At 39.6% G+C, this 14,850-nt stretch overlaps 1 protein-coding gene across 1 annotated transcript in view; it reads left to right on the forward strand.

Annotated features, from left to right (window-relative positions):
• The first annotated feature begins 246 nt into the window (after window positions 1-246).
• TBCA (tubulin folding cofactor A) overlaps window positions 247-14,850 on the forward strand; it is a 127,659-nt gene continuing 113,055 nt past the window's right edge. The window contains exon 1 of the mRNA XM_036742159.1: window positions 247-428. Within this exon, the coding sequence (XP_036598054.1) occupies window positions 376-428 (53 nt within the window). The 5' untranslated portion in view covers window positions 247-375. The remainder of the gene's footprint in view (window positions 429-14,850) is intronic.

The raw sequence follows: 14,850 nt of genomic DNA on the forward strand, positions 1-14,850 counted from the left end.
CTCAGGAAAGTGCCAACAGTAAGTGCCAAAGACACCCCAGCAGGGCAAACACTGATGTCTGGGATGCCCCACCCACTGCAGACTACTCTACCTGAGCGGAGAGAGGGCCGGCTAGTAAAGGAGGGAGGGGCCGGATAGGATGCTCCTCCTGTCCCCGGGCTCCCATTGGTCAGACGTGAGGTGAGGGGGCGGGCGGGAAGGGAGGAGGCGGGGCCACGCGGAGGGAGCTCGCTGGCCGCGCCCGGGCCAGCGCATGCGCACTGGGGGCCTCCCACGGGTTAGCGGAGATAACCGGTTTCAGCGTGCTCGGTCTCCTCCCCTCAGAGAGTCCAGACTTTTCTCTGTCCTTCCGCCAACAACGCTCAGTGGAGGACCATGGCTGATCCTCGCGTGAGGCAGATCAAGATCAAAACGGGTGTCGTGAAGCGGTAGGTGCCATTTTCCTTATTGCTTCCGTCACGGCTGGGGCCGGCTTGGCCCAGGGAAGGCTGGGCTGAGGCCGGGCCCCACGGCCTGCGCCCCACGCCGCGGGACATCTTAGCTGCCCAGCTGGACCGAGGGGCGGGAACGGGTCCGAGGGGTGGGATGTCGGCTCGCGCCGTACCCCCCCTTCTTTCCCCGCCCCTCCCCTCCCGCGGGGGCCGAGCCCTGCGCGCGAGGCCCGGGTGGGGCGCACTGGCGGAGCGCGATGGGGTGGAGCTCCTCGGGGCAGGGCACCTGGGAGGGGGGCGCGCAGTCCCCTCCCCGGAGACACAGTCCTCCCGGCCTCCCGCTTCGGCCCCCCGCTGGGGGGGGGCGGGGCTATTCCTAGCCTGGAGCGCGCCTCTTCCGCCCGCTGGGCGCGTTGGGGCCTTCTGTTTTTGAACTTGGCAGAAAGTTCTGCCGAAGGGGTGGCTCCTCTTGGAATTTTAGGATGCCTGCTAACTTTGGTCCGCCGCCGGCCTGAGATGGGCCCGAGGAAGCGCACAGCCCGAGGACGCCTGTTGCCACTAAGCCAGGACCCCTCTGTGCTGGAGCCTGGAGGAGCAGGGGGTTACATTCCACAGCGATTCCCAAACTTGCTTGCTTTCTTTCAACTACCATCCCACCCCCCAAATCTGCTTTTAAGTACAGTGTTCTTTAGGTACACGTGTTGTACCCCGCTGTGCTGTGGGAAGGTTTTAAATAGCAGCCAAAGGAAAGTGAATTTTGCTTTGAGATGGTTGGTAGAATCCTGTTAATGGTTCCAAACTATTAAAGTCGTTATTTAATTGTGCACTTTAAAATAAAAGATAAACCATTTGTGGAAAAGGTCAAGGGTTCTGAAGCATGATCTGTTAAATCACAATTTATTCCCCATTATTGGCGAGGAGGAGAGATCATTGTGGCACCTGCGTTGCTACTTGTGGTGCCAACCTTTTGCCAGCTCACTTCTTAGCAGAAGAGGCAGTGCAAGTAAAGGAGAGAAAATTTAAATTCATTAGTTTAAGCTAATTGCTCTGTCTTAGCACACCTTTACATTGAACTGTTTGAATACTAGGAAGCAGCATGACATTTCATCTGTCTGGGTTCTTAAGTAGTGATTTCCACTTTGAGATAGATTTCTTTATTTTTGTAATGATAGATTATGCAATTTTATTTCCTTATTGTCAATTGTTGTCCTTCATCCCAAAGAGGACCAAAATGATATCACTATGTTGGGTTTGTGGTACAGTGTGTCCGAATGTGGCAGACCAGACCCATATGATCTGGAAGGCTCTACCACAGGTTTGGCACAAATAGATTATATGAACTTTGACCTGTTGGAAGAAAAGAAACCATACAAAAACTGATCAAGTAATAAGTTTTAGGGGTTGGTGCCTAACATGTGTTTAAAAGTAAGGAGGATTTTTTTGGGCCAAAACTATAAACTTTTTGAGTATAAGATAGATTAAAAAATACTTATTAGTAATAATACAGCCCCTTTATAGTAGTCTTAGTCAATCCATGAATCAAGCATTTAAGGAACGTGCCTAGTAGATGGTACAGAGACAAAAATAAAACAGCTCCTGCCTCCAAGGAGTTTATGTTATGTTATTCAGTTGTGTCCAACCCTTGGTGACTGTTGACCACGCTGTCTGTGGGTTTTTGTTGATAAAGATTTTTTTTCTTCATTGTGATTCATCTCTTTCTTCATTGTGGTTTTTTTTTTTGAGTAGGTAAAAGAGATAGTTTTTTTGCCTAATTTCGTACCTAGCCTTAATCACTTAATGGGTGTTGCCTCAGACAAACTTGAGACCTGGGAAATACCTTAGCTTAAAAAGGCCAAGGTCTCTCGCTGATTCCTGGGCCATCTCCAGTTGTCCTGATCTATGTCTTGCCACTAGACCCAAATGGCTCTAGAGGAGAGAGTGAGACTGGTGACTTTGCACAGTTCTGTCTCACTTAAATCCAGTTCATACAGAAGTCAAGCCATCGTTCTCATGCTGTCATTGGTCCTCTTCCAGAAGAAGGACAAACAACAATTTGTGGGTAGCAGTAGCTGCCCCCCTAGGGACTCAACTGGTCAGTTCCAGTTGGGCAGTGCTGGAGGTGAGATGAGATCACATTCAAGGCATATGAGATTAGGCAAAGATTCTTTTTTTAAATTTATTTTTATTTTTAGTTTACAACACTCAGTTACGCAAGTTTTTGAGTTCCAAATTTCTCCTCCTCCCCCCTCCCTCCAAGGTGGCATGTAATCCAGTATAGGTCTTACATATACCTTCACATTAACCTTATTTTCACAATAGTCAAGTTGTTAAAAAAGAATTATAATCAATGGAATGAGCCATGAGAAAGAAGAAACAAAACCTAAAAAGAAAAAAAAGACAAAGGAAATAGTGTGCCTCAATCTGCATTCACACGCCATAGTTCTTTCTCTGGATGTGCATAGTTTTTTCCATCATGAGTCATTTGGAGCTGTCTTAGAACTTTGCATTGCTGAGAAGAGGCAAGTCTATCAAAGTTAGTCATCACTAATACCGTGTGTCTGTAGTCGTGTATAATGTTCTCCTGGTTCTGCTCCCCTCACTCAGCATCAGATCATGTAAGTCTTTCCAGGTTATTATGAAGTCTGTCTGCTTCTCATTTCTTATAGCACAATAGTATTCCATTACATTCATATACCACAGCTTGTTTAGCCATTCCCCAATTGATGGGCATCCCCTTGATTTCCAATTCTTTGCCACCACAAAAAGCTGCTATAAATATTTTGTACATACAGGTCCTTTTCCCACATGTATGATCTGTCTGGGATACAGCCCAAGAAGTAGTATTGCCGAATCAAAGGGTTATATACACATTTTTATAGCTCTTTGGACATAGTTCCAAATTTATGCAAAGATAATAAGGTGGCAAAGGGAGTAAGTATTGTGTGGGAGGAAGTTAATGCACTTAAAATTCCATTGAGATTTCCTGCTGTGCCAGATATCTGGGATACAGGGTTGACATTGAATCATTCATTCCCTGCCCTCTGTGAGCTTATTCTGTTGACTTCTCTTCCATCTGTGATTACATCACTGTGAAGAATTGATGTAATAACTCACTCCACCTATTTAGTGTAGATCTGTAATTTAAAAGGTGACTTTCAAATTTATCTTTATGTGACTTGTTTGTACGTAGTTCTTTTTATGTTTCTGGGCTCCGGGAATTTTTTTCTGGTTGTCCCCCATGCCTGCAGTGCCTTACTTCTTCTCCCACTGTTGATCTCCCTGGCTTCCTTTAAGTCCCAACTGTAATCCCACCTTCTACCTGAAGTCCTCCCTAATCCCTTTTTAATTTCAGTGCTTTCCCTTTTTTAATGACTTCTTATTTATCCTGTATACAGCTTGCTTTGTGTGTGTGTGTGTGTGTGTGTGTGTGTGTGTATTTTTTTTTTTGCATGTTGTCTTCCTCACTGGATTGTAAGGTCTTTGAAGGCAAGGACTGTCTTTTGTCTCCTTTTCTATCCCCAGAGCTTAGCCCTGTGCCTAGCACATAGGAGACACATAGTGTTTATTGACTGACTGACTTGCTTATAGTCGGATAGCTAGTTATTTATCAGAGGTAGTACTTGAACCCAGGTCTTTCAGACTTCAAGAAGATGCCTTTTGCATTTTCATGCTTTCCTTATATCAGATAACTTTATCCAATAACTAATTAGTAACTGGCAAACTTTTAAAATTGTCTTTAAGATAACAAAATTATGAATTCAATATGTGATTTCCTTTTTACAGGACAAACTATTGATGACTGCTTTTAAAGTATAATAAAAATACTATGAGGGTTTGACTTGTTTTTGCTATTTGTAATGTCAAAGCATTGGTACTTGATGGAAAAAATTTGAGAAAAAGGGTCAAGTGGGTTGTGTTTACAAATAATTGATAACATTGAAAAATAATGATATTTTCCAAGTTTTGTGACCTTGGATAAGTAGCCACAAATAATTAAGGACATAGTTCTCTTCTAACAACAGATTTTAATAAATCCCAGCATATTTTTTAGTTACCAAATAGACAAGAACTATATATTCTTGGTCATGTCTAACATATATGAGATGTTAAAGAAACTCATCTCATTATTGTAGAAACTCTAAATACACTGGGGAAAGATATTTCCTCAGCATATATCATGATTTCTACTGCATCTTTCTTACTATAACATTTATATTTGAAGCTGCCATTTAAGTGCAAAATGTAGATCCAGTCAACAGCAAAATAAATTTTTATGCAAATAGCCTGACCCTTTGCATATTTCTTTGGATTTTCAGGCTCCCAGTCAGTTTTTTGTGGTTTCATGGAATCCTTCCTGGTGGTCTATCTATTATATATTATCATTGTTAAATAATCCTCCCAGCTTTTTTTTCCCTTATAACATGGCCTATATTTTGGGTATTAGTTTTGTTTTGGTTACACCAGTGTTATAAGGGGATTTTTGTCTTAACTCTTGTGCTCACCAGTCATTTCCTAAATTATAGTTTAGGTTTTCACTATGTAGTATTAGCTGGCAAATTAAGATTTTAAGGTCTCACGATAAGTCAACAGTGACTCAATTAGTAAACATGTTAAATCTTTACTATGTGCCAGGCACTGTACCTTTAATCACTGAGTTTACAAAAAGAGGCAGAAGAGTTCCTGTCTTTTAGGAGCTTACAATCTAATGGGGGAGACAACATGCAAACAAATACAAAACAAACTATACATAGGAAATATAGGAAATAATTATCAGAGGGAAGGTACTAGAATTAAGAAGGGTTGGGGAAGGCTTCCAGTAAAAGAAGTGATTTTGTAAAGATGAGATTGAAGGGAAGCTAGGGAGGTCAGTAGGCAGAGCAGAGGAGGTTGGAAGAGTAACCTAGTCATTGGGGACAGCCAGAGAAAATGACTGGAACTGAGAAGGGTGTCATGTTTGCGCAACATCCAGGAGGCCAGTGTCACTGAATTGAAGAGTATGTGTGGGGAATAAGTTGTAAGAAACCTGGAAAGGATGGGGCTAGGTTATGAAGGACCAAGCAATGATGTGTCTGACCCTGGAAAGGATAAGGGAATCACTAGAATTTATTGGGGGAAGAGGGGAGGGGACGTGATCAAAATCGCTGCTATTCCTGGGACTTTTGGCCTTAGGGTCCAGGGCTGTCTCCATCAGGGTTTGAAGGAAATGGTGGCTTACTTGGTGATAACAGTTTGACTTGCCTGGAAGCTGCTGATTCCTGTCTCTCCCTCCGAATGCCTTGTTGCTTCAGTCATTCTGGTGGGTGACTTTTGGTGATGATGACTGGTTCCATCTCCCAACAGGGTTTGTTTCCTGGGAATGATGGGCCTGGGTTCTGGGTTGGAAGCAGGGCTAGTGGTCTAAGGGTACTATTATAATGTCTGACTCTTGACCTCTGAGGTATGTACTATTATTCCCATTTTGCAGAGGAAGAAATTGAGTGAGCCTAAGGGACTTGCTTCTTGTTGTCTGTTCTTCATTCTTGAAGAGGACCCTGACACGGGAAAGGAGATGCCAGGGGATTTGCCTGAGGACACAATAAGTACTGAGGTGGGATTTGATTTCAGGTCTTCCTGACTTCCAAGTCCAGCACTACCCACCTAGATGTCTCAGTTCTTGTATTGTTCAGCACGAGTGGCAAAAGGAAAAAAAAAAACAAACCTCCTGTTAACCAAAATGAATAGATGCGATCACATATATGGGCAACAATATTATTGATTTGTAAAACTTAGGATAATATATAAAAATCTGATTTTTTTCTGTTAAATAATTCTTAGATTTTAAAATGTAATCACCTCTTCCGAAAGTGACTGCCTTGGAGGAAAGAAGAATGCAACTAATAACCACTCTCTCAGATGATTGTCTTTGAGAGTAGGAAGCCAACCACTCCCTGAGAGCAACTGAAAATTTCATATGAAAGAAAGAGGGAAAAAAAAGGACATGGCTTTTAGGAAGAGGGTGATTTAAAATACGGAAGCCTTTCTGGGACTGGAATGTTAGGAGAGAGGATTATTTTGAGAGAAATGTAATACCCTGCCCCTGGAAGAAAAGCGTATTTAATGAGGAAGGTTTTCTAGTTACCTCAGGTGCTAGCTTTGTGACCTTTAATGTAGGCCTCAAATTCTCTGCACTCTTGAAAAATTTAAAGCCATATAGAATAAAAGTCAAATGGCTAATTCATGTTGAAATCTCGCATCTGTTAGATGGATTAGCAGAGAAGTATAATAGGCTAAAATAAAGAAAGGATTCTGTTGCAGAGGATCCCTTGTGAGGAAACTCATTCCACTTTTGGACATTTCTATTTAATAGGGAAATTTTCCTTTGCAACACACTTAAATATGCCTCTTTATAGCTTCTTACTTTTACCCTCTGAGGCCACAAAGATTAAGTCGAATCCTTCTTCCATAAGATAGTCCTTCAAATACTTCAAATACAGAGTTCTTCAGTGAGAGCCCTCATGTCTTCCCTTTTAGTCCAGGGAAGACCCATTTCCTTTCACCAAAGTGAATTTATTCTGGTCATTGTCCTTTGGAGGTGCTCCAAAATCAGGAAACATTTATTAAATGTCTACTGTTTACAAAGTACAGTGTTAAATATTCAGGGAGATAACAGAGACGGAAGGAAACACGGTTAAGGCTCTTGTGATATGACTGGTGTACTCATATAAACTCTTGGGTCCTTGTCCCAACTCCTACTGTCATTGTGCAGTTAACTCCCCAGAGGTCACATCGTCTCCTCAGGATTCTAGAGATTGCCCTAATGAGTTATGGTGTTTTCTCTAATACCATTAATGCAAGTTTTGTTTTGGTATGTTCTCTCTAATATAAATTGCCACTACAGTTAGTATTGTCCTCCCCCTCCCCCCGCCCCATGTCATCAATGTAGAAATATAACCATCTCTCCTTGAACTGGAGGCAAACTGTCCCCTATACCACCCTTGTGTTTGGGGAGAGTGGGCTCAAACTTAATCAGTTGCTGCAAAGCATTTGTGCCACCAAATTCACTTCTGAATGTGGCATATCTGATGGATGAAGACTGTCTCTTGCTTGCGTTTATCTAGTGGTTTCAAATTCCAATTTCATTTTCATTTAGAAGCTTATAGAATCTATTTGTGGTATTACTTTCTAAATATTTTTCTTCAGCAAGATGTGCTAATCTGATTACATAGCCACCTGACCAAAAGTGCAAGAGGACTGAATAATAGGGCTCAGAACTGAACCTAGGGATGTTTAGGGCATAAAGAGGGTTGAAATCCTTGTGATGAGGTTTGAGGGGGGGATTCAGGGCACCCCCCCCTCCCCAAGACCGGAGTAGAAGAGAGGGTTGTCTGGAGTGAATTCACGGACTCAAGCATTCTTTGAGTCAAGGTGGCAAGGGTTTATTGTGATGCCGATACGGCATTATATAGGCAGAGCTTCCTAGGGAACTTGCATTCCTTAAGGAAATTGCAACTTAACAGGAGTGATGGCAAAGTTTATATCGGAAAAGTGGGTTATATGCCAGATATGCTAATTAGGTGATATCCTACAACCTTAGTCACAGACATCATTTACTACTGGAAACCAAGGGAAGAGGTTTCTCAGGGGTGTATTTTTGTTCTATTATGTCTGTAGTAAGATAGCTTTGAGAGTTGGCGAGTATAGCTTGACCTCTGGATCGCATATGATAACTTTGGAAATCAATACATGATAATTCTGTGGTTACAAGATAATCTTGCTTTTTTTACAAGAAAATTTCTTCAGAGGTCAGCTTGTTTTTGTGATGGAGAACGATAGTTTATTTTACTAGGTACCCACTTCTGAGTAATTGTGGGGTAAGATAGTTAGTCTCACTGGAGCCCACTCATGAGTTATTGCCAGGCATAGTGTCCTTGGGCTGGGGAGAAAACTGTCAGGGATAGTATTTTGAGGCTAAGGAGAAATGTGATTTTTAAAACTGGGGTCTAAGCACAACCACCCCATCACTTGTTCTGGTCTAATTTCCTCATTTTAAAGAAAAGGAAATTGACACCTAGGGAGGTGAAGTGACTTGTTCAAGGTCACACAGCTTATTAGAAGAGCAGGAATTATAACTCTGTTCTCTAAATCCCCATGGCTTTAGCTATATCAGGAGGACAACAGTTACCACCAGAATATCAGCCAGTGATTTTTTTTTAAACTTGATAGTCCCACAGCCTTCTTTCTTTGTCAGACTTCATCTGGAATGTTGGGTTCAGTTCTGGGGACCATGGCTTAAGAAGGAGATTAATAAGCTGGAGAGTGTCCAGAGGAGAGCAGCCAGGATGGTGAAGGGCTGTCAGTTTGAGCATCATTAAAAGGGGCTGAACACAAGTCAGCTGAAGGAAAGAAGACTCTGGGGACAGGAGAGCTTATCTTCAAGTATTTGGAAAACTTTCATGTGGAGGAGGGATAAGATTTGTTTTGTTTGGCCACAGAGAACCAGGAACAATGGGTGGAAGTTGGAAAGCGGCAAATTTGATTTTGCTGTCAGAAGAGACTTTCCTATTAGAGTTGTTTAAATTTGCAATGAACTGCCTTCAAGAAGTGATTGGATGACCCCTTGTTGAATATGCTATAATGGGGATTTCTTTTGTGTATGGGGTTGGACTAGATGTCTACTGAGGCTCCTTCCAGCTTTGAAATCTTGTGATTTTCGTTCTATGATTCCTCTGATTAGTGTTACGTGGATTGTTGTGCACTTGTTTCTGACTCTTCATGACCCCATTTGGGGTCTTCTTGGCAGATACTGGAGTGGTTTGCCATTTCCTTTTCCAGCTCATTTTACAGATGAGGAAACTGAGACAAACAGAGTAAGTGATTTTCCCAGGGTCACGCAGCTAGTAAGTATCTGAGGGCAGATTTGAACTCAGTAAGAGGAGTCTTCCTGACTCCAGGCCCAGTGCTATATCCACTGCACCACCTGGCTGGATATAGTTTTTTAAATATCACGTAATCCAGTTAGCCCTTTTTAATGATGATGATTTTTGAGCTTTATAATATCTAAAAATTACTTCTATACTTTTTTTTTTTACAAAAAATATTATAAGAAGAGTCCCCCCTGCCCCAGTTTCATCCATTTTAGTTTCTAGTTTGTATGAAAATAAAATTTACTTGTGTGTTTCACCAGATGATTTTTGAAATACCTAGGCAATTTGGTTATAGATACACTATTTGGTTATGCTATCATACCTGGAAATCTTCAGTGGACTTTGTGGTAATACATGCCTCTTGAAAAGCCTTGGTTTTCTGCTTCTGGCAGCTGCGTTCTGACCTGCTTAGCCTGTTTTGTGGAAGTCATTTAACTCTGATATATTGTTAGAGTTGTTGTAGCTTACTTCTTCAAGGAGTCTTCATAACTTGTTGCTTTCCTTGTAGAACTGTATACAATTATATAAGCCATATCTTGCTCATGTTAAACTTTTAAATAACACCGTACAGCATTATCATAAGTTACAAATAGCCTTTTTTTCCTACAACTGTGTTATGTGGCACATTTTATATTTTTTATATAAGCTATATAATAAAGGAAAATTGTTGTGTCGGAGTGGAAAGATTTGCAAGACATGTTCAGATCCTGGCTATAACAGCTAGCTCTCTGACCTAGGACAAACCACTCAGCTTTTCTGAGCCTCAGTTTCCTTGTCCGTGAGATGAGGACGTTGGTCTAGATGATTTCTAAGTTCCCTTCCATGTTTAAATATACGATTCTATGATATAAAAGAATTTGCTCCAGGAGAGAAGAAAAATATGGAATATATGCTAATTGTTGCCATGCAGTTTTGAATAAACTACTCATGTCTATAGGTTTCTGAAGTAGGAGTATTATTTTCCAAAAATAAATTGTTTATTAGTTTTGTGGTCACCATATGGTTATGAAAGTTTTCTCTTAAGAAAAAATGCACCCATTCAGTTAATACAAAAGATTGCTTAATCACTTTGAAACCAACTTATTTTACAATGAAGTCAGCTGAAATGTTCTACCAGTGAATAAATGAATAGATTAAAAATAACTTTCTTAAATGTATCTTTACAAAGCCATTTTGTATTGCTAACGAACAAAAATCTAATGTGAACATGGAGTGTTAGGGCATGTGAAATAGCACTGACATTGGACCATAGTTTGCCTCTGATTAAATGAAAGTGACATCAGTAGATTAGAATGAGACTAAGACAATTCACACTGCAATTGTGTTAGTTTAACTTTAACAATCTTTTAACACTCTTGTTTAAATGTAGCTGACATACCATAATTACAAATCTACAAGCCTTGATTATAGAATTTTACATCATGAACCTATGGGGAAATTGTATTGATTTTTGTACAGCAACCCTTTCAGAAACCACCTTTCCCAAACTGTGGCATCTTCCCAAGTTTGTTTATACCTTTACCTCTGCTGTACAGCTCATGTTCTGAGGATGAGTATGGCATATGCAGCATTTATTGTAGGTTTTTCCTTCAGAAATATTTACTGAAGTAACAATGTAAATTTAAAAAACCTCTTTTAATGCAAATGTGTAGTCCCACATTATTAATCAAATATGTACCACATTTCTCCCAAAATGGAAAATGTGACATGATTCTACTTGATAATCCCTGAGGTCTCTTCAAGGTCTTAATCAAGTGATCTGAAGCAATCAGCTGTGCAAGTAATTTTTTTCTCTGTCTTTATTTCTTCTCTTGCCCCTCACCCCCTTTTTTGAAGTTAGATGTAAATGTGGTAGGTAGCATCTTTTTGGAACTGAGGATGTAGCTCTGTGGTTTGCTTTACTTATCTATGTCATCCTCTTTGCTGTGGGATGAAGTAACCTTACAGTGCCCATTTTTCTACTTTTGAAAATTGGCTCAGTATTTTTGAAATATGAGTAATTTATATGCTTCCTCAAAATGGAGGTCTAAAGCACCATTAGTCTGAATCAGAAGAATCATATCAACTTTTTATTAGCATCTTGTCAGCAATTATTTGGTAGAAGAAAAAGCAGAGGAATAATTGCTAAGAGTTGTAAATGACAAGTATCTATCTACTTGGCCTCAAAAGAGAGAAGTCTAAGGTTTGTTTATGAATGTGCACTGCTTAGTAGCTTTAAAAATTTTGGACGTGGAAGTTGAAATTTGCCTCTTTTTCTATTTGTAATTGCTTTTTTTTTTTTTTTTTTTGGTGAGAAAAGCAGTAGCACTATAATAATCCTGAATTCTCAGGTAATGATAGTCTTAAATATTCAGGACATAAGAGCAAAAGACATGCTACACTGGGTCAGGCCAGTGGGCCATCTAGTCCAATATTTCATCCATGACAGTAGCAACAAGAAACATTTTGTAGGAGAGCAGATTTTCCCTATGTGAAGCAGTCCTTAGGGGTTAGTGATATACTGTTGAATGTTCCCAGTAACCTGTTGTGGATTTACCTTTTTGTGAATTTACAGTAGTACTTCGGTTATTCAGAGGTCACTAAAGGGTAACCCTACCTCTATGAATCATAGCCATAAATAAGGGAATAAGTAAAAAAGATCTCCAGAAGAAGTTAGGAGATGTTAAAATAAGCACTATACACTAAAGCTTCTGTACTCAGCATATTTTTTACACACAGTTTTAACAGCCTGGGGGGTCTGTTTTTGCAGTTTAACAAATACTAGAAGCAGTTGTTATTAGTGGAGGGTGCTTGGCAAGTGGGGATAGATTGTGTGAAGAAGAAGGGATACAGGAAGAGCTTTTTAGAGACCTATATGCTGACTGCTACAAAGAATAAAAAATGACAGCTGTTAGTCTGGCAGTGAAAACCACTTTAAAAGAATGTAAAATAATTCAAAAGGCCTAATAGGTTGGTTCTGTTTCGTGTAGGTACAGAGAGCTGTATAGCTACTTCTTTAGGGTTATTAGCAAGTCAGTACAAAAATTTATATTTATAATGATGATCCTAAATCATCAAGGTATTTAATGCCATTGAAGGAATGAAGTAGTGATGGCTGCATCTGAACATTGGAGAGACATAAAAGTTGTCTTACCATCCCAGAGTGGTAGCAGACTTGTTTTTATTTCCAATTGTGGGAATTTTCATCTGATTATTTCCAATATACTCTGTTTAAGAAGGCACAGTAGTATGTAATATACTTAGAAGCATTTCTGTCATTTTAGGTATGTTTAGGTATTTTTAAAGGGTTATATAAAATTAAGTTATTTAGAAAACCCATTTATGGGGAATAGCCCTGGCTAAATGAGGCATTGCCATACAAACTCTTCTTGAGTCAGTCTGAACAACTTTGTGGGGGTAATGAGTTGCCTATATTACTTAAAAAATTGTTCTTACATGTATAACCTATATTGAATTGCTTTCCTTCTCAATGAGGGGGTGGTGGGGAGGGAGGAAGGGAGAGAATTTGGAGCTCAAAGTTTTTAAAACGAATGTTAAAAATTGTATTTACATGTAACTGGAGAAAAATAAAATGCTAAAAAAAATAAATTTTAAAAATTGTTCTTAAGCTACTTGTTTTAAAAGGTTTCCTTTCCCCTTAGTTTAAATGTATTTGATTTGATGGAATTTGATGGAAATCATGTTCACAAACCATATATATCCATATGCTTAATGAAATTACTGATTTTGATAATATTCCTTGTCAGCCTTCCTCTAATATAAACCTATATTGATGAAATAGTGAAATTATTAGTATTACTGTTATTCGTAATATCTTTTCTATGGGGAAATTGTTCTGGATCTTAACTTATGAAAAATTTTCTGCAATACAATATGTTTCTAAATTGGGAATTATTTATATGCTGGGTGTAATTAAAATTTTTTTTAAAGATTCAGTCATTATTATCAAATCATGTCAACTTAGCGTAGTAGCTAAAGAGATGATTTAGGACTTAGGAAGCCCTAAGGTCACTTTCTGCCTCTGACACAAACCCTGGCTCTCTAAGGGTGGGTAAGGCCATTTAATCTTTGAGTGCCCCAGGCAACAAGACTGTACGTTGCAGAATTGGTGCAGATCTGTTTTGGGAGAGAAAGTTCCTCCCTAGGAGCTTATATTGAATGTATACGCCAAGTACTATTTTAGATGTGGAGTATTAGGTGGGTAATACAGTGATGATAATACTTGGTTCCTGCCTTCAGAGAGTTTGGGACAACTATTTTTATGAATATTGAAGAGTAATCTACATTTGCTACCTCTACTTTCTTTCTGCTTCTACCACACTACTGGTACTGTATACTTGAAGGTGGCTGCTAATTTTCAAATCAGTTTTTATTGAGATTCATCTTTATAAACTCTGCTGCACTTTAACATCTTCTTGACTTCTCTGATACTGCACCCTGCTTTTTTTTTCTTTCTTTTGTTTTCTTCCTGTCCAAAAACTCTGACCTTAGCCTTGTGCTCTTTTCCCTGTGTATTCCCTCCCTTAATGATCTGATCTGCTTCTTTAGCTACAACTTTCACTTCTATTAAGAGGATTATGATTTATATCATAGTGTCATAGATTTAAAGATGGAAGAGATTTTAGAGGTCATCTAGGTCCAGTCCTCTTTGTAGATGAGAAAACTGAGATTCGAGAGGTTAAATGAAGTGCCCAAGGTTACAGATGTACTAAATGTCAGTTAAGGTTTAAAACCTGGTGTTCTTTCCATTTTTTCACACTCAGCCCTGACCTCAAAACACAGATCACAGAGTGTTAGAAGGGATCTTAGAGACTATCTCAACCCCCTCATTTTACAAATATGGAAGGTTAAGTCTGGAGAGGTAAAGTTATTTTCCCAGTGCGATCAGTATTTCCATACTTCTGTCTGCTAGAATCCTCTAATTGGATGTTCTGATGGGACATAAAACTTAAAATGTTCAAGATTGAACTTATTATTTTCACCCTGCCCTGCGCCAGCTTTTCTTCCTTGACGCTTTTTTTGTTGGTGACAGCATGATTCTCCAAGCCACCTTGGAGTCATTTTTGGAGTTACCCCATATCTAGTTAGTCATCAGGTCCTGGCAATTTTCTGAAATACCTTTTGTGTTTGTCCTCTACTCCATTATTATTGCTGCTGTTTTAGTTCAAGCTCTAATTATCTCTTGTCTAGACTAGTAGGTTCCTTATTGGTTTCTCTCCCTGCAGGTTCTTTCAGCACAACTCTATCCTTTACATCACTGCCAGATCAGTTTTTCTAAGGCAAAGTGCTGAACATTCTCCTCTCCTTCTCCCAACAACCCCAAAACAACAACCTTCAATGATCTCTAGAAATTGCAAGTGCTTTGCAATCAGAAACAATAATTTACATTTCTTTCTCTACATTGAATAAAACAATGTAAAATGTAAAACAATAAAACCCCTTATTCTGTTTGTTATCATGATAACTTTTTGGCCTGAAAAAAAATGGGGGAAGTGTAGGAACAGTCATGTGGCTTT

This window comes from Trichosurus vulpecula, chromosome 1, assembly GCF_011100635.1.
Source record: "Trichosurus vulpecula isolate mTriVul1 chromosome 1, mTriVul1.pri, whole genome shotgun sequence".
NCBI classification, from domain to species: Eukaryota; Metazoa; Chordata; class Mammalia; order Diprotodontia; family Phalangeridae; genus Trichosurus; species Trichosurus vulpecula.